The 20,653-nt window shown below is 50.1% G+C and overlaps 1 protein-coding gene across 6 annotated transcripts in view; it reads right to left on the reverse strand.

The window, feature by feature from the left end:
• KATNIP (katanin interacting protein) overlaps window positions 1-20,653 on the reverse strand; it is a 193,528-nt gene that overhangs the window by 115,646 nt on the left and 57,229 nt on the right. For all 6 annotated transcript variants that reach the window (XM_027126559.1, XM_027126555.1, XM_027126558.1 and 3 more), the window contains exon 6: window positions 9,538-9,669. In XM_027126559.1, coding sequence (XP_026982360.1) covers window positions 9,538-9,669 — 132 coding nt within the window. The remainder of the gene's footprint in view (window positions 1-9,537; window positions 9,670-20,653) is intronic.

The raw sequence follows: 20,653 nt of genomic DNA on the forward strand, positions 1-20,653 counted from the left end.
TCAAAAGTTGCAAGCTGGTGGCCTGAAGACCACACCTGGCCAGCAGGCACATCTCGTTTCGTTCATAGAAAATCGTGAATTAGTTACCAAAAAAAAAAAAATGGGAGAAATCGAACACAAACAAGCCCAGATACTTGGCTTCTCTTAAAATTAGAAAGCCTGGCGCCACCGGGCCCCTACGACAGTCAGCTGAGCTGTGTAGAGACTGTTCCCTACATCCCCACTAGTTTCTACCATGCCCTGACACCCAGGCCAAGTGCCATCCTTGGTACTGCCCCCCAACCCCCCTCACTCATGTCATTTAAATTTTCATTTTAATTAGCACCCTCTGCCAGAAATCCCAGTATTTCAGAATCCAAGCTATATCTCCCAAACTGACACTTCTACCCCAAGTAGCACAGAAATTCTTTGTCAGATTATGTGTCCTGATTCATAGTTTGGAAAATACTGTCATCATAATTATAACTTAGCGATGTGATAACTGAACTCAGCTATGTGTGGGCTGGCCAGGGTGCCTAATCAACCTCTCTGCCACGCTAGCTCCTTGATTCAATCAATCAACTACCCAATTCACTTGCTTAACAAAGATTTGCAAACTAACTCTACGCCAGGCACTTTTCTAGGGGCCAGAGACACGGCAGGCAAGAGATAGCACACGTCTCTGCCACCATGAAGCTTAGATCTGGGATGTGGGGGGGAGGGTGTTTAAGCTCTAAATATGTAACTTGCAAACAGCCTCAGAAATGGATGAGTGGAGGGCTCCATGAGCTACCATGTATCCTCTGTTCTTGTGGATTTTGCAATATGGGAACACCTATAAACTCCCCCTTAGGATGTATGATTTCAGAGCTGACAGGCACAGGAAATATCTAATCTATCCCTTTTTGTTGTAGGGGAGGAAATGGGGCTCTAAAAGAGTGTGACTTAGCCAAGTCCCCACAGAGTTTATAGAAAAGCTCAAACTACCCTCTCCAGACTTGCTGAGTCACAGTCACTGGTTCTTTTTCCTCCCTAAAACAGGAGCCACGAGCTCCCTACGTCTTCAGAAAATGTAACGTCGTGTGAAACAGCAATGGGAGACGCAGTGTCAGACAACAGGGAGAGGTGAAGACTACGGCAGAGTGAAGGGTGCATATGCTCAGAATAAAAGTTTTCTAATTCAAAATATTGGTTTGGCCAAAAAGTTCGTTCGGATTCTTTTCCAGTTTGGCCAACCCCATAAAACAGCAACAATAATGATTATAGCACAACACCAGACCAGCCAATGAAACACACCCGTGAGCTGAAGCTGGCCCTTGAGGTCACGGGTCCAAACCCTCCCCTTTGGATATATCCTCTTCCATTTATCACTATATTTCTACCCTTATCTTGAATTTAAGCATAACTTTTGCAAGTCGTAACTAATAAGAAATCCTCTCTTACATGCCCCTATTTTTTCTGAATTTTTTTCCCTCAAGTTTGAGACCTATTTTGAATGTGCGATATATTTTGAATGTGACTGAAGTGAGAAAACCACGTATGAAGGGTGCATATTCATTTTCTTAATATAATAATGCCTTAATAATATAAAATGAATTTTCTATTTATCTAAAATTCACCCCTTTAAATAGTCAAAAACCTAAATAAAATAATTTTAAATGAAAGTACTTCTGAAATAGATAAGACATCCTTGTCTTCTTAAAAGAATATGTATATTAAATATAATTTAGTCTTTTCTTAATACGAATGATCAATATTCTGGAGAGAAATTGATCTATAATACAGGAGATATTGCCAGGAGCTATTATGCTTTCGTATCTTTCATTTATTAAGTGACATCCTCTCCTACCCGAGTTTCCAGAAGTACAGGATATGGTTTGAAGACAAGGGAAGAGCCCCCTCTCATCCCTTTCTGGCTTTTGTGAACCTCCGGATTTTTGTTGTTATTTTATTTTGCTTTTTACTTTACAGTTATCTTAATTTTATCTGACATATGAGATTTTGACTTCCAATTTTAACATTTCTTTCTTTTATAGTCCCCAAATCAAAGCCACAAAGTCCGAATGATCTCGAAAACTTTCCTTCCATTTGAGAGAGACTCTAATCTTCAGACCTTCTGATTCAGAATCCCCAGGAGTTCATCTGTTAAAAACTGTGCTACCTCCTGTAAACAACTCTCTTAGCATAAAAATTTGACCTAAAATATGCATTTAAAAAAATATCGTGGGACTTCCCTGGTGGTCCACTGGTTAAGACTCCATGCTCCCAATGCAGGGGACTCGGGTTCAATCCCTGGTCAGGGAACTAGAGCCCGCATGATGCAACTAAAGATCCCACATGCCGCAACAAAGAACTCACGTACAGCAACTAAGACCCAGCATGGGCAAAAAAAAAAAAAAAAAAAATATATATATATATATATATATATATCTCCTTAGTGATTCTTTTTGTTGTTGTTATTTACTTTTCCCTTTTATTTTTTTTAAACATCTTTATTGGAGTATAATTGCTTTACAATGGTATGTTAGTTTCTGCTTTATAACAAAGTGAATCAGCTATACATATACATATATCCCCATATCTCCTCCCTCTTACGTCTCCCTCCTACCCTCCCTATCCCACCCCTCTAGGTGGTCACAAAGCACCGAGCTGATCTCCCTGTGCTATGCGGCTGCTTCCCACTAGCTATCTATTTTACATTTAGTAGTGTATATATGTCCATGCCACTCTCTCACTTTGTCCCAGCTTACCCTTCCCCCTCCCCATGCCCTCAAGTCCATTCTCTATGTCTGCATCTTTATTTCTGTCCTGCCCCTAGGTTCTTCAGAACCATTTTTTTTTAGATTCCATATATATGTGTTAGCATACGGTATTTGTTTTTCTCTTTCTGACTTACTTCACTCTGTATGACAGACTCTAGGTCCACCCACCTCACTACAAATAACCCAATTTCGTTTCTTTTTATGGCTGAGTAATATTTCACTGTATATATATGTGCCACATCTTCTTTATCCATTCATCTGTTGATGTACCTTAGTGATTCTTGTGTATATCAAATTTTAAGATCCATGGCTCTATCTTTTCCTTATAACGGTGGTTCTCAAATATTGCTGCAAATTACAGTCACATGGGGTGCTTAAACAGAGGAACCATGTCTGAGTCCAAATCCAGAACCAGAATCAAAATCTCTGGATGATATGACTTGGACATTTGTGTTTCTTTTATTTAGTTAGATTTTACTTTTTGTTTTGAGCTAACTGTAGACAATACAGAGCCATACCATGTACCCTTCATCCAGTCTCCCCCACGGTAACATCCCATATAACAACAGCATAATAGCACAGTCCAGAAACTGACATCAATACAATCCTGCTAAGCTCTTTAAACTAGGTCTCCTTGTTTTTACTTTTCTCTATTTCTTCCTTTGCTGATGCTTAGCTCTACTGAAGCAGCTTATCTCCTCCTTAATGTACTGGCTTCTTAAAAACTTGGTTTGAAAAAAATGTAAAACCCGTAGAAAATTTATCAGCATAGTATAATAGAAGGGTATAATTAATGCCCAAATACCCATCACCTATATTCAACAATTCTTCACCAATTCTCAGAAACCTGAGAACAGGGACCTTTTCCTACATAACCACAATATAATTGCTGAATTCAGGAAATTTAACATCAATACAGTATTATTTTCTAATATAATATGATTTTCAAATTTCATTAATTTTTCCAAACCATCCTTAAATTTAGAGCAATCCCCCCAACCTCCCAGGATCTCACATCGCATAACTGTGGTATCTCTTTAGCCCCCTTTAATCTGTAACAGCCTTTCTCTGTCTCTTATGCAACTGACATTTCTGAAGACTCCCGGCCAGTAGACTGTCCCTCAATTTGGCTTTGTCTGGTTGTTTCCTCATTGGACTTCACTTTTGAAAAACATTTGTCATCAATGTTCCCAGCTCGGGGTTCACTGGGGGAATATTTGTCAGAGGAGAGGTCTTCTCCAGGTTTTTAAAAACAGTTAAACAGAACCGATGGATGGCCACCTCTGAACACCTTCCTCCTAGGCAGAACATCAATGATATTCACAACAGACCCTGCCCAAAAACAGCTCAGCGCAATTCCCGGCCTGTGATTGTTAATTTTATGGAACAAGGAGTCCTGGGGTCTGGGCTTCTCTGAGGCCTTGGTGAGCAACATCAGTTCTCATCCCTCAGTTTCCTCAAACTATAAAATGAGAATGAAAATTCCTAGCAAGTAACTTGCAGGGTTAATGAATGCAGTGATGGATGTTATACACTCCACACAGTGCTAGGTACTGAGTAAGTGCTCATTTAATGTGAGCTTTTACTATCATTAAAGAAAATAATGGTATTAAGTCAAGCCTCTTGTGTGTTGTTTGAAATCTTCTGGTGGGTAGGCCAGAGGTTTTTTGTTAACATCCAATCCTGTTGTGATCTGTGTTGTTTTCCCAGATGTAAATGGAGACTCTCTCGTGGGGTCTATCCTATGGCCCAGCTGCTTGGTATGAAGACCCTGGCCCCTGACAGTTAGGATGTGAAAGTCCATCTTACCATTACATCCTGAATACTTAAGAGGATCCTTTCTCTGTCTATACTGCTTGGAGGGTTGGGGCGTCCATGTACATTCAGAAGGGAGAAATGAAAATCACAGGGCGTGGTGCTGATAGGAGATTTGGTATCCTAGGGGCAAGCAGAGAGAACTGGGCGTAGTAAAAGAAACTTACGTCCCTGGAGATGTATGGGGTCCTCTTTCTCTCTCTTGGTCTCTATGCCTCCCTAAGTCATTCTCGCACTTAAAGCTCATCTGATCAAACTCATCCCTGATTTACCAACACCATTGCAGGAACACAGCTCGTAAGTGGTCCGGGATTCACACTCTGGCCACCAACAACCTAAACAGTGCTCAGAGCCACTGGGTTCAGATGGCTGAGTGAGTACTGGTGTGGTAAGATGGCCCTGGCATGTTGTTGATTAAAATCAGTGGGGCTATCAAATAGCCTGGATAGTATAATCCCATTTATGTGGAACGAACAATAAAAGATCAAGAAAAGGGACTTCCCTGGTGGTGCAGTGGTTAAGAATCCACCTGCCAATGCAGGAGACATGGGTTCGAGCCCTGGTCCGGGAAGATCCCACATGCCGCGGAGCAGCTAAGTCCGTGTGCCACAGCTACTGAGCCTGCGCTCTAGAGCCTGCAAGCCACAACTACCGAGCCTGCGTGCCACAACTACTGAAGCCCGCTCACCTAGAGCCCGTGCTCCGCAAGAGAAGCCACTGCAATGAGAAGCCCGCGTACCATGACGAAGAGTAGACCCCGCTCGCCGTAACTAGAGAAAGCCCGTACGCAGCAACGAAAACCCAATGCGGCCAAAAATAAATAAATAAACAAATAAGATTTTTTAAAAAGGCACTCGCTCAAAGGTGATTTATATGGCAATCTGAAACAGCAGAAGTTCCCAAGCAATAGAACTGCCCTAAAAAACGATCCTTCCTTTTTTAAGTCTCACCATTGAAATTAATGAAGGGTGACTGAAGGGATTTGCTGAGGAGCCCTGCCGGGGACAAAGTGGGGCGGGCTGGTCCACTGAGGGATGCTCCACCAATGCTGGCACAGCCCCATAATCTACACTGTACCGACAGGTGGGTGAGCCTTCACGGACCACAGCAGAGTCCACATGTGGCAGCCCTGCCGGTGGCACACGGGTTAAGACAGGTCTTTAGTTGTTGTATGTGTCAGCAAGTAACAATGACTTCAAAACATTGAATTGTAATTGTGGTCAAATATCCAATTCACGCCACTCCAGGATCTACACAATGGAAAGAAAAACTCAGAGAAGGTATTCCAGAAGATGCCGGAGTGGGCCAATCTTCTTCCCATCACCTTCCCATCACGCTCTCAGGGACTGATAAGATAATGCAAAAAATACCACTCATTGGGAACAGGCCAGGACTGGAACATTCCAGATCAACTATCTCATCTTGGATATAATTAATATATACTTTCAAGGAAAATAATGAATATATGCAATTTTTAGTCTGGATGGTAATATACCCACCTATTCACGGCACTAATCTCTGGGGCAGTGGGATTACGAGAGGACTTTTATTTTCTGTGTTATCATTTGAATTTTTAACATTGATCATGCATTGTCAGGAAGAAAAGGATACCTTAATAATAGAAAAAAAATGTGTACTTTCATTCCTGGTCCTTAAATGGAGCCGAAAGCATTTGAATGGAGCCTTATTATCCATTGTAACACACACCCCAAGGCAAGCCAACATAACCAAGACCTGGCACTTAGGCAGAACTCTCTGGAAAGAAAGAGGTGTCCTCCTTTCCCTGGAGTTGTTAAGCTACAATGGCTTACAAAACTCTATGATGGCTTCTCCTCTGACTCAAAGTAGAATCCCTCACCTTTAGCGCAGCCCTCAAAGCCCAGTGCCATCTAAGCCTTGGCTACGTCTCTGGCCTCACCCCCTCTTCCTTGTCCCCTTGCTCACTCACCTCCAGCCACACTGGCCTCCCTGCTGTCCTCCCTCCTCGGGGCCTCTGCACCTGTTGCTCCCTGTGTGTGGAAGCTCTTCTCTACCTACTCACTCCCTGGCTTCCTTGAGGCCCCTGCTCACACAGCACCTCATCAAGGGTAAGCCCCGTCCTCCCATATCACATGGCAGCCTCTGCCCACATTCTCTAGCCCCTTACTCTGCCCTAGTTCTCTTTCAAGCCCGATCATCTGATGGCATATTATGTACTTGTCTGTTTTAGCTTCAGCGTCTAGATGGTGCCTGGGGCATGGTGGGGACTGTGGTACGTGCAGCACACACTTGTCTAAGGGGACAGCTGCCCCCCAGCTCCACTCGCGGCTGTCATTTAAGAATGTAATTCCTAAATCTTTCGACTTTTCAAGAGAAACCCCCAATTCAGATTTTGACATGAACTCTCCTGATTCTTAAATGTCAGCGAGTAATTCACATCTTTTAAAAAGGCACAGTCAGCAGGGGTGAAGGCCAACAGAACACGCCTGCTTATGCGGGTCTGTGAACTCAGAGTGCCAAGAAATTGAAGTTCACTAAGGATCTGACTGAAGGCGAAAAGGCTGGTGTGTTTCAACAGTGAAGGTCAGATGAAAAGTACACATGCGGACAGCAATTCCTTTTGCTCCATTTCAGACTGCACTTGCAAACAGTGTGAGGGGGGCTGAGTATATGTAGCCAGGCATTATTTTTCCTTCTCTGTTCAGATTGCATCTATTAAGGCTTCTGTCTTTGCCGAAAACTGGCATGGCCATTTCACTCTTTCACTTAGCAGGAAAATAACTCTAAGGGGAAACTGACTGTGAAGGCTTACGGAGTGCCCCCTCAAGCTGGGGAGAAAAAGGGAAGGAAGAAATACAATCAGGCACTCACAGTGGAGAAAATTAATTGCGGGTGAGCAGGGAGATGCTGATTCAGAGCACGCTCACGCAGGAACGCTAATGGAGCTTAATAGCTTGTGAGGGGCAGGCTGCGTGGTGTTGCAGGGAGCTTGGAAGCTTGCAAAAGAAGGAAGACTGTATATGTTCAATTAACAGGCGGTACCAAATGGCCAAAGGAGGAGAGGATGAGCATGCCTCCTGCTTGAAGGGCATGCATGCGTTCTGAGACAGGGGGCGGGGCTAGGGTTGCAACAGACTGAACTTGGCTTCAAACCCGCCTCCCTAAGGGAAGCTGAGGGCTGTTTGCACAGACTGATCCTGAGCAGAGAACCTTTTGGTTGATTCGAAAGCATGTGTGTGTGTGTGTGTGTGTGTGTGTGTGTGTGTGTCTGTCTGTCTGTCTGTCTGCCTGTGTCGTGTGGGAGGTGCGTGTTGAGGGCAATAAAGTCCACGATTTTTCCCACTGTAAAAATCCCATTTCTGTGGACTGTTTTTAAGGAAACAAGGTCTTTGGGTCCTTCCATAGAAAAGGACTTTTTTTTTTTTTCCAGGAAGACAAAAATTTGCAATTAACTTTAACTTTCAGATTTTTTGCAGCCGGAATGTGAAACAAAGTGATCCCCTGCTCCTTACATCGTCCTTCCTTTACAAGCAAAGAAGGAAACACCAACATGCAATGGTGATCAGAGGAATGTTTCCTGGATGACATTCCCATCTCCATTTTGAGTCGTTTTCATTTCAGAAAAGCAGGTTTTTGGTACAGAAGGTCACATGCGGAAGGAAGTCTGTCCTCCTGGTGAGGCTCTGGAATCTGCAGCCCGGGTCTGTGGCTGAACAGTCTCATTCTGGCAAATGGGGCAGGACTGGCTTAGCAACTTGACTCTGCCTCCTCTCTAAAATTTAGCTTGTATATAACCATGGAGATAATTTACTTACTCATTCTAATTATAAGAGCGATGCCCTTGAAATAAAATTCAACTCTCCATCCCTACCTGTGCCAGGTCTGCCCCTCTGCCCCGCCAACCTCATCGCCTTCTAACTCCCCTTGGCTCACATCACATCTACATCATGCACCCTTGAACAAGTCCAGCCTCAGGTCATCCGTGCCTGCTGTTCCCTCCGCCTGGAATGCTTTTCCCATTGCTGGCTCCAAAGCCGGCTCCTTCTTATCCATCAAGTTTCAGCTGAAACATCATACCTGAGAGAGGCGTTCCTTCCCTCTCTACCGTCTAATGTTCCCTCTCTCCCATGCTGTCTGATCTCCTGGCTGTCCCATCTCCCCTTTCTGTTTTGTTTTCCTAGAACGTATCAATACCTGAAATTGCATTATTTATTTCTTGGTTTTATTCTTTATTGTCTGTCTCTCCCTCGGGAACATGAGTTGTTAAGAATAGGCCCCTTGTCAGTTTTGTTCATTTCTGCATCTCTGGTGCCTAGGACAGAGCCTGATGCTCAAAAGTAGGTACCCAACAAATGCTTGTTGAATGGGAGACTGGGGTTTACTGTTGCAATTCCAAGGATTTCAGAAATGAAATGACAATTTGAGGAAGGGGAGTGAAACACCCCATGGTCAACCCTGTGAGTTGCTACACAGCCAGGGACTCTGAGCTACAGCTACACAGGGCCTCTGGGTGTTGCCATGTGTGGTTTCTGGTGCCGTAGCAGGAGGGGGAGGGGGCGCAGATATTCAAACCATTTAACAACAGGTTTAGGCATACAGATGTGGACAGGCTGAGTATTAGCTCGGCTTACCTATCCTTACCTTCCTCGCCCTCACACTCTTATCCAGCTTTTAGGAACCAGGTAAATGTCACTCCCTCCAGGAAGCCTTCCTAGATGCTCTCCCTCCTGGTCCCGCTATGCCCTGCCCCACCTCTCAGCTCCCTCTTGCGGTAAAGGGATTATATGCTTTTGCCTCTTTTGGGTCAGACACCAGCCTTGCTGACCTTTGGACACTGGGTCCCTCCCTAGCAGAGCGTCTAGCACAAGATTTGTCTGCTTGTTAAAGTGCGGGAAATAAATGCAAGAGTGAAGGAAGGCAAGGGCTCGCAAAGGAAGGAATAAGTAAGTGTTAGAAAGCGCCCCCGAGAGCCGCTATAGCCCCAAGCTGAGGCCAGTCCTACCTGTGGACGAGCCCCAGGAGCATCCTCTGCCTTGACAGTCACACCCCCACGTGGCTCACAGTCTTCAGAATAGTCCAGAGGAGGCTCGATGTGGAGCCGCGGGCCAGCTTCTGTTCTGATCTGCACAGATTTCTATACACAAAAAGTCAGACCGTTTCAGATACAGTGAAACGAACCTCTTGTTTCCTCCGAGGGGCAAGCACTGTAGGGGTTCGCTGCACATGACAGCAGCCAGGTCGGGGTGCACCTGGCCCGGCGTCATCCCGGGGAGGCCAGCTGGATGGGTCACGCCACTTCCACTCAAGTCTCTACTGGTTCTTACTGCCCAAAGTGTGTTCAGTAGAATTTTTCAGTAACTTTTTTGGTTTGAAATAACTTATCGGTAGAATTTTAGTGGGTGCTAAACTTCCCCAAATGGGCTTTGTGATCTAAATAAGTTTAGGAAAGCCCAGGTTTTGGGCCAGGACTTCTCAGGGCCTTTAACGGCCTTTCACCCCCTCCTCCACACACACTGTGGATATCCTAAAACAGAATACAGATGGAACATACCCCAAACTTTTGGGGTCATGGAAACTGTGTGGTGGGGCCTCTTCCTCCTAGCACTCCCTGGATCATTCTTTAGGATACCCATCCTTTGGCCTGGTGTGGCAGCCCACAGGCTGTCCCTGGAATGTCCGTTTCCCCTTTCTCTCTTGTACTGAGTCTCCAGATGTTCAGGTGATGCTCCCAGCATCCCCTGCGGCTGGGAGGGAGCAGGTGAACACGTTCTGGTCCGTGATATGTGTGGGTGGGTGAGAGGGGCATGTACATCTTTGAAGTTGTGCCCGGAAAGGGAAGGGGAGAGCCCCCCCTTGCCCTGCCCCCCTTCCTGCCGACTGCTGAGGACTGTGGGGAGGGGGCGACAGCTGGAGGATGCTGGAGCGAAAAAAAGAGGTTGTGCTGGGGTTCCTCCGTGAACTCTCAGAGCAAGGTGACTGCCCGCCGCTAACCTGTCAGAGACATCAACTTTCATGCTGTTTAAGCCAATATTTGGATCTCCTTGCTTTAGGAGGCAGACCTGTACCCTAAATGGTGTACACCTGGCATGTGAAGGTCTCTACAACACGGCCCCAACCGATCTTTCCGCATTGATTCCCACACATACATTCACACACCTGACACCTGGGCCTAGCAAAATTGCTTCCTGTACCCCGAATATCTGCAGCTTTGTCAGCCCAGCACCCATTCCCCAGCCTGCAGGAAAGGTCTCCCTCATTTTCCTCCAGGCCCCTTTTCCCTCCCTGACTCAGTCCACATGTGGCCCAAGGGAGGGTGGGGATGTGACTCAGGCCTGGCCAATCAGCCCATTCCATCCCTCACAATACGCCTGGCCAGCGGTTCAGGGACGGGAATGGACCTAAGGCAGCCAATGACAGTAGCTCCTGCTACAGCTGTTGGAGGAGGTGCTCTCTTCCTACAGGGGTGCTAAGCTACAGGGAGGCACCCCAGGAGCTGCTGGGGACCATTGTGCCCCTTCCACAGAGATAAAGAGAGCTGAAAGAGTGAAGCAGAGTCCTGGTGGATTTGTTCAGAACGCCTGGATCCAGCCATGCCTGAAGGAAGACATCACTGAAGCTTCCTCTCTTTTGCTTAAGCCAATGTGAATAGGGTTTATGTTGCTGGTGACACAGTCCTGACTCTTGCCTGGGCCCCAGACTCCCCCACCTCTGTGCCTTTGCTCATGCTGTTCTCCCGACCTTAAGGCCGTTCTTTCAAATCTTCTCCATGTACCCAAGTCCTATCTAAACTTTGGAGACACTCCCTGACCACCCAATAGCTACCCATGGCCCTCTCCATCCTGACTTAATGGAGCCCCGATTCTATCGAGTCGGCGTTGTGTCCCTTCAAGATGGTCGTGTCGGACCACCCAATAGCTACCCATGGCCCTCTCCATCCTGACTTAATGGAGCCCCRATTCTATCGAGTCGGCGTTGTGCCCCTTTAAGATGGTCGTGTCGCTGGAGGCCCTTGCAGCTGGGAAGGCGTGTGAGGCAGATGTGAGCGGCTGGAGGAGCCGCCGAGGAAGCCACTGTTGCCCTGTTAATCAAGACTCACTCAGGGGGGCTTCCCTGGTGGCGCAGTGGTTAAGAATCCGCCTGCCAATGCAGGGGACACGGGTTTGAGTCCTGGTCCGGGAAGATCCCACATGCCGCAGAGTAACTAGGCCCGTGTGCCACAACGACTGAGCCTGTGCTCTAGAGCCCGCGAGCCACAACTACTGAGCCCGTGTGCCACAGCTACTGAAGCCCGTGGGCCTAGAGCCCGTGCTGTGCAACAAGAGAAGCCACCGCAATGGGACGCCCACGCACCACATCAAAGAGTAGCCCCCGCTCGCCGCAACTAGAGAAAGCCTGTGCGCAGCAACGAAGACCCAACGCAGCCAAAAAAAAAAGACTCACTCAGGGACACAGGATTTTTGCCCATTATCTTTCTATCCTTCTTCCTGATGGAATGTGGATGTAACATTTGGGAGCAGGGTAGCCATCTTGTGAGAATAAGAAAAAAAGCCATGTGCTAAGGACGGCAAAACCGAAGGAGCCTGGGTCCCTGGGGGCATCATCCACCCGTCCTAGCAGCCTGGCTGCCTCCAAATGCCTTGTTCGTGTCAGAGGAAGAACAACAACAGTCTTTAAGCCCCAGTGGTTCAGTGTCCATTACGTGCAGCTGAGCTGCACCCTAGTGGATAACCCTCCTTTGGGCACTCGTCACTCTTTGTGGCTGTTTTAGAGTTGCTCACATGTGGTTTAGGGCCTGGGTTCTAAATTCAGGCAGACGGGTTCGATCACTGGCACTGTGATGATTATTCCCTGTGCAGCCCTGGGCAAGTCATGGACCCTCGCTGGGCACCGGTTTCCACATCTGTCAGAGTGGCACTAATGACATCTTCCTCGCAGAACTGCCATGAGGATGACTCGTGGTGATGGGCTGAGCCCTTGGCGAGGGGCTGTGATGAGCAGCGCAGTGGGGCTGCACCATTCACCTTAGGTGGCATCAAGTCTACACAGGGGGCCAGACCTCCCCCCAACGGTATGTTTCATCCACCATGGACCCAGGACCAAAGTACCTGGGTAGTCAAGCAAAGAAACCGCCCCCGGTCCAGCATTGGCTGTGCTAGACTTGGTAAGCAAGGCTGGGGCCTGTGTGAGGCGGGCCAGGTGCCCAGGGAGCAACGTCTAAGGAGGTGTTCCCTATGGGTGAGGCCGCGCACGTGCACAAGTCCGAGAGCCAGGGCCTCCTTAAATGTCACTCTGAGAGTCAGAAGAGGTCCACCAAGCCACGTGGACTGGACCTGCTTCCCAGCCGAGGGACAGTCAAGGGTGATTTAGAGCTTGCATTTCCCCTGATGCCCCAGCGTAAGAACCCTCCACCCCCGGGGTGAGATTCAGCTTCCCCACAAGCTTAGTGAAACGAGCTATTATTATATCTAGATGATGAGGATGGTGAGCCTTGTTGACCTGCGGGACTCTCGTGGGTTAGGACGGACGTTCTTTCTCATCGCGTCCACGCCGCCCGCACTCCCACCCCACCCCCTGCCGTCACCTGGGGCATCAAGTCACTTAATGCAGAGCGGGTGCCACTCCAAGAGCTTCGGGGGCATTTGCTCACTTAGTCCTCACAGCCATCCCAGGGGGAGACCGGGGCTCAAGGGTGTAAGCCACGTGGCCAAGGTCACACAGCTAGGAAGCCACGGACCTGGATCTGAACCCCAGCAGCGTGGCTCCAGAGGCCTTATTCGAAAACAGGGATGAGCCAGTTTCCTGTAAAGAATAGACCAGCCCTGTGGTCTCTGCTACAACCGTCAACTGCTCCACTGTAGCTCAGAGCAGCCCTGGACGATGCCTACATAAACGGGCGTGGCTGTGTCCCCAGAACACTTGATTTACAGAGACAGGCTGTGGCCGAATTTGGCCCCGGGGCTGTAGTTTTCTGACTGACCCCAGTCCTGCACCTCGATGCTGTATTGTCCCCAACAGGCAAGTGAAGAAGAAATGTATCCAGCCTGGGCCACAGTGGCCTTTGGGGAGAACAAGGAGGGATTCAAGAATTTCCTGAGACTATTTAACACTAAAGGGGCAGGAGCTGGGCTCTAGATCATTCCAGGAAAAGGCCTTGGAGAGTGTAAGAGGCAGAAAAAGGCAGGTAGGGAGCCCCCCATCGGAGACCGGGGAGGCAGAGGTGCACGAGGAAGGGGCCCTGGGACACTTTTCCTGCCACGGGCGATCCCGTCTTGTGGCGATGCTCGCCAGACTCCAAGTGCGCCTTGCTCTTTCTGGAACTGCACCTTCCACCCATCTTCCTTTTGGCCGTCGGCCTCGCTGCCCTGGGCTCTGGCCTCCCGTGTGGTGTCACTGCCTCCCAGGCTTTGTCAACTCGCTCTCAGAGAGTCTGTTGGCGCCAGCAGTGGGCACCACGTGGAGGGCGGGCACCACGGAATCCACAGGCCTGGGCCTTTCCAGGCCAGGAGGCTCCTGGGGGCTTTCCCGCCTTAGACCAGGATGAAGCTGTGAAGGCTTTGAAGTTCATGGCTGGGATGGGTGTTCCACAATGTGCTCCTCCCTCCTCCCGGAAACCACTCAGTGACGTTCAAATGTTGGGAAGGGGTGGCGCAGTGGTTGAGAGTCCGCCTGCCGATGCAGGGGACGCAGGTTCGTGCCACGGTCTGGGAAGATCCCACATGCCGCGGAGCAGCTGGGCCCGTGAGCCATGGCCGCTGAGCCTGCGCGTCCGGAGCCTGTGCTCCGCAACGGGAGAGGCCATGGCAGTGAGAGGCCCGAGTACCGCAAAAAAAAAAAAAAAAAAAAAAAAAAAAATGTTGGGAAGAAACAGTCTAAGAGCGGAGGAGGGAAGGAGGAGGGGGAACAGAGCGAGGACCACTGGGCACGGGGCCCAGACCTGGGGCGCAGCCTGGCTCCTCCATGGGTTTCTGTTCCTTTCTCTGGAAAGGGAGGGCTGGGACGAGGATCCAGGGACCAGCAGCATTGGCTTCTCCTAGGAATTTGTGAGAAATGCAAAGTTTCAAGCCCCACCTCAGATGCAGGAATCAGAATCTGCATTTTACCAAGAACCCGGGTGATTTATATGCACATTAAAGTTAGCGAGGTGTGAGATCAGGAGGTCTGTGAGGTTTTGTGGTGGGCACTATTGCTTCTGCCTGTCCGGCATGTGTTCCCCTGTCTTCTGGTAAAAGTACCCTGGTTTTCTTTTGGGAAATCCTCCCTTTCCCCACTCCCAACCCAAGCATTCATGTGGAACTGCATCCAGGGGTGGGTAGAGCACATGACCCAGGCCTGGCCACTCTGAGCATTAGATCCTGCTGGCCCACGGTCTCTGGGTGATTGGTTTAGGGAAGCCAAAGAAATGTAACAGCAGGTGAAAGAATGTAAGTTGGGAACTGCTGGTGGCCATCTTGGTTCACCCAGGGCAACATGGGAAAAAGCAGAGTTGGGTGATGGTGAATGAGCCCTGCTACATTGTCTGAGTACCTGGATCCAGCCATACCTGAAGTGGGAATTCCCACTGGCAAGTAAGAGAGTTGGGATTAATGCAGCTCTACTGGTCTGATCTTAATTATAAATACGAGAAGGCACTCCAGCGTCCAAGGAGAAGAGTCCATGTGTGTCTCTCTGTGCTGCAGCTTTTCCATCCTCCCTCCAAGGAGCTTAGCACAACCGCTCACCTCACCAAGATATGAGGAGACAGGTTTACAACAGGCATTAAGGAACAATCAGCAGGTCCTTACCAAGTGCTAACTGCATACTAGGCTCTGGAAACATGTCAAGATATAAAATAATTTTTAAACCAATGTCCGGGCCTCAAGAAACCCACCCAGCACACATAACGGAAAATGTGTTTATGAAGCAACATGTGACAAAATTAATGCGGTCCAGAAAGAGTGTCTAAACACTGAGTGGGCGCTGGAGAGGGAAATAAATAGTCTCTCCATCTGGCCGGCTCTCCCGCCCCAGCCCCAGGGAGGTGCCTCTACCCACATCGGGAGGAGATGGCAAGCAGCCCCGCCCATACGAGGACGCCCACCTGCTGCTGAGGAGAGTGAGGTGGCAGGTTCCAACCCAGTCCCTGGGCTCACCCACCCGCTCCCTGTCTCCCACCTTCACGCCCTTGCGAAGATGATGCCCAAGTTTCTGGCTGGCTCCCCGCTCGGCACACCACTTTACCCAGAGTGGGTGTTTCTAAGCGGCTGCTCTCTCCTGCCTACTTGCAAGTGCCCAGACCTGATACTCCCTTGCGGTATCGACCATATACTGGAACAGGGTTTAAAAGCCCTCATGCCTAAACAGCCGTGTTCCAGTTTGCCAGCCCAAGGCCAGCTTGTTCTGTACTCAGCCACACTCAGCCCAGTGTCGTGCTCAGAGTTTTTTGTGTGTATTGCCACCCCTCTTAGCAAAGTATTCTAAGAGGTCTGCATTAACGCTTATTATCAGTTAGAAAAAAAGAGCAAGGCTGGGGGCTGCCCTGGATGGTTGCACAGGTTGTGCAGTATGTAAACGGCTCCCTCTAGAGGTGGGAGAGCTCTGAAGATACTGACAGAGCCAGCTTTGGGTTGGGGTGGGGAATAAATCGACCTTATTTGAGATGTTCTTCCCGGATCTGTCTGATCTCTTACAAATAACAGCATTCGCGTGCTGACAGTCTGTGTCAACCAAGGTCACTGTGAAGCCTGATGCTTTATGGGTTGTTTCATTTATGGTCCTCACTGCAGGGGTTTTCAAAACTCAGAAAAAAGAAGAAAACAAAGGGAAGGGCCCCACACGCTTCACATTTTCACTCACGAGCTTTCCTGGAGGTGTTTAAGCTGCCTGGCCCCCAACAGGAAAGCGGATATGGCGGCAGAGTGAGGACAAAGCCTTTGCTTTAATAACTGCAATGAACTTGTTTTCCAGGCCTTTAAGGAAAGCACACCCCACAGTAAATCGCTGGAAGGCCAATCCCTTCACTACCAATTTAATGCTAAGAGCCGATGACGTTCATCAACTCTGACAGCATTTTGGTAAACGACGGCTCTGTTGATTAGGCCTCTGTCCACCCAAGTATTACAAGTCTGAGGAAGCCATAAATCTTCATCCACTGGTAGCAGCAGGAAGATCTAAGGCCGAGAAGCAGTGGGGGAAAAAAGGACAGCACCAACAAGAGCCATTTATCACCACCAGCCCGATCCACAGCGCAGGCGGCCGCTCGGAAGCCCAGCCCAGTGTTGCCAACTGCCTCCCTGGCTCCCCCAGCACTGGAGAGTCAGGGAAGGGTTTTACGGGTGGAGCGGTCAGCATCTCGCCCAGCATTTGGATGACTCTCTGACCTTCTGGCCCAGGTATCCTCAGGCCCGTGCACCTGCGGCAGCCCCTTCCATCAGGGCAGCTCCACCCAAAAGCGCTTCCTAGTTGGTGGGCAAGACCCTAAGCTGGCAACTCTATTCTACTGGAAGAGGCATCGGGCTTGGTCAGTGGAAAGGTTACGTGGGACTCAAGAGAGTTTAGGGGGCCGCTCAGAGAAACGGGCAAGGTGACAAGTCGGAGGGGGCGGGGATGCAACAGGGAGAAAGTGGTGCTGGCTGGGGGCTGGCTGTGACCGCTGTGTCCCCGGCTGACCCAGCCGCGGCCTGTGTGAATACACCCAGTGACTGTGCGGCCCCACCTGTCCCTCCTGCTGGGCACAGCACACAAGAGGACTGGGTCAGGGCTATGGTCCCCCTCCTGATGGGGTGGCTTTTGAGAACTGGCCACCAGTGGCCATTGGAGATTCTGCTGCCTCGGCCACTCTGCCTGACCTTGGCCGCCTCCAAGGGCAGTGGTACCCATCCAAAAGGATGGAGACAGAGAGACCGCCTTCCTCTCTATTCTTCGCACCCCCAAATCTGTCTCCATGTACTTTCCACCATGGAGAAATTTTCTACTTTACTCCACTTCTTGGGGCCAAAGGAAGCCCATCCGTTCCCTCTTCCTCTTGACAGTAACAGTGCAGTTGGCAAATTGAGTCTAGTTACTGTCCTGCCTCAGCCTCCTCGGCGAGAAGGTGGGGACCCAGTCCCTGCTCAGGGGACAGCTCTAGGGCAGGCAGGCTTTGAGTCGTCTGACCTGGTCCCCACCTCCAGTCCCGGCCGACTGAGGCCTGAGCGGGCGCCTCGTCAGGCTGACCGGCAGGTCAGGCCGTGACCCGAGTAACAAAGACGAGCTGAGAGACTCAGAAGGTCTCTCTCTTGGAAAATTTCAACAAACGAATACTGAGGGAGATAAAACTGTGACCTGGAGAAAGCTGAAATGAGAAGGGGAAGCTGGGGGAAGGGAGCAGGTGCAAGGGTGGGGCTGGGGAAGGTTGGGAGAGAGAAAAGGCCCGTTAGGCTTACCGGGAGCCCCGCTTCCCAGCCTCCACCTGGTCCTCCCGTGCAAACGCTGCGGTTGTACCCAAAACAGGAACTCAACACACAAGTCTCCTGCTGAAAACCCTCCAGGGGAGTCCTCACGTGTAAGATGAAACGCAGGCTCCTTTCTGGGGTCTTCTAGAGCCCCGACCCGCACACCAGAGCTGGCCTAGCCTGCCTCACTTACTGCTCTGACCCCAGCACCTTCAAGTGTCCAGTAGATGGTCCCGGAATAAATGAAGGACTGAACGAGTGAAGGAACCCTCTGGAGTGAAGAGCCGCCCCCGGCATCTGCCTGCCCCTCAGCTGATTACAACAGTCACTACCATTTACTGTCGGCTTCCTCTGTGTCAGGCACCGGTTGGCGCGTTCTACAAACACTGGTTCGCTCACTCAGTCCTCAGCAACTACCCGCTGAGGAGGGTACCAGTCCCACTTACAGATGAGAAGACAAGCCACTTATCCAGGGCCGTACAGCCAGCAACTGGTAGAGCTGAGGCTTTGAACCCAGGCCGCTGGGTTCCTGAGTCTGTGCTCTTAACCATCTGGACTTGTCTGTCACCTGCCTCCAGGTGCTCCTACCTGAGGGAGCCGACAGCCCCTGTGGATGGACCGCCCGTGACACATACGATACACACATTCCTTCCCAGCAGCCCTGGGAGGCTTTACGGATGCTGAGCGCAAAGCTCGGAGAGGCCACGTGGCTGGCTCCGGGGCACACAGCTAGTAAGCTGTTTGTCTGACTCCAAAGCCCATTCCCTTCTACTCTGCAGGGGCCCAGGTTCAAATGCCCCAGTGAGCCAGGTGGGGAATGGCAAAGGGGGAGGCTGCTGGGGACAAGAGAAGCAGCAGCCAGAGCACGATGACAAACTGCAACTACCACTCGGCCTCGGCGCTGGGGCTCTAAAGGGAGTGGTGGGGACCACGGCTAACAGGAGGGCTGTTCGCTGTCTAAACTGGGAACCGCCACTCGGCTGCCACTGATGGCTGCCTTCTGGGCGGCGGCCCAGCACAGGGGCCAGATCTTTCCCTAGGCAAGGAGGAATCGAACTTTTAAAACAATGTGTAAAATCTTTTGAATTTAAATGTTACCAAGTGATTAAGTCTTTTTAAACTGTGTGAGTCCAAAAACCATTATCTGGGGGGCCAGTTCAGCCCACAGGCTTCAAGCTGTTAACTTTCAGAGTCTACCGGGCTAGCCCTCCGTATGTTGGAGAACAGCTGTTGCACCTTCCCCCCAGGATAAGCAGTGCCCATGTCTTCACAGTCGGTTCTTCCAGGGCAGGAACTGAGCCTGATTTTTGTTTTTTTGTTTTTTTTTTTTGCGGTATGCTGGCCTCTCACTGTTGTGGCCTCTCCCGTTGCAGAGCACAGGCTCCGGACGCGCAGGCTCAGCGGCCATGGCTCACGGGCCCAGCCGCTCCGTGGCATGTGGGATCTTCCCGGACCGGGGCACGAACCCGTGTCCCCTGCATCGGCAGGCGGACTCCCAACCACTGCGCCACCAGGGAAGCCCTCCTGATTTTTGTTTTTTAACCCCAGAGCCTTGCAGAGTGCCTGGCCCGTGGTAATACATGTCCGTTAACTTAATGGATGACTTCTCTCATCATATGGCTCCCAGTCCACTCACCACCACTTCTGAAGGTTCCCGGGTTTGTCTCACTGTGAGGGTTGGTCCCCAAAGGACTGTGTGTGGGTGGAACAGAGTCGACGCGAAGGTGGGGGGGTGGCCCCCCAGCACCCACTCCGCTCTCCTCCAAGGGTGCCTCTCAGCTCAGTAGAGGCTGGAAAGCCAGACAGTGCATTTCCCAACCTCCCTCCCAGCTGGGGTCTGGATTTGACATGGGTGCAGCAGATCAGATGGCCTCATGGAAGGCAGGGACAGCAGAAGGAAGTGAGGTGGGAAGGAGGGGACACACGCTGGCTGTTTCTGTGCTAAGCATGTGGCAGAGGCCATGAGTGTTTTCATCCATGTCCCACCCTGGCTGGATGAGCTGTGAGCAAGGTCTTTCTTCAAAGTGTCGCTCTAGCAGACACAGCATCACTCTGAGGCCAACGGTTGTGGCACTGGCTTCCTGATTCCTGGACCACAGCTCAGGTGACATGTTCCTGAGGCTGATCCCCACCTTCCCTCCTGTGTCCTAGGTAGCAGCTTTCCTGGTAGGTCCGCGTTAGGATGCTGGGTACCATTCCTGGAGGCCTGGCTCAGAGCCCATCCTCTCGCTGGATGCAAGCACCCAATTCCCTGCCTTCCATTCATTTATGCTTCAAATAGCCTGAGAGGTCTGTGTTGTTAGCACTGACTGACCCCTGACGGATGCGGTACAGAAGGCCAATTACAGCCTTCATGGCATCAGAAAGCCAGGAAATTAGCCATGATTAGGCCCTGTGAAGTGTGGGAGCACAGGGAGAGACTGCAGAGGGATGCTAATTAATCTTAGGCCAAGTCTTTAAATTGCACAGACTCTGGGGTCAGCCATTAAGTCACAGTCTAAGATGCAAATATGGCTCCTGATAATAGAAGGCACTCAAAACAGTGAGGAGAACTCTCTGAAGTGCGAAGTGGAGAAAGGCCTCATTATTGGGAAATTAACATTCATTGCTGGGGACAAAAGGAAGCCTCCAGGCTGTGTGCCCTGAAGGCCTTGCTCATCAGCATCCAGATGAGGTCTGGGAGTTAGCTGGCAGGAACACCCCTCCCCA

This window comes from Aethalodelphis obliquidens, unplaced genomic scaffold, assembly GCF_003676395.1.
Source record: "Aethalodelphis obliquidens isolate GAN/ISIS:26980383/991018 unplaced genomic scaffold, ASM367639v1 scaffold30, whole genome shotgun sequence".
Classification (NCBI taxonomy): Eukaryota; Metazoa; Chordata; class Mammalia; order Artiodactyla; family Delphinidae; genus Aethalodelphis; species Aethalodelphis obliquidens.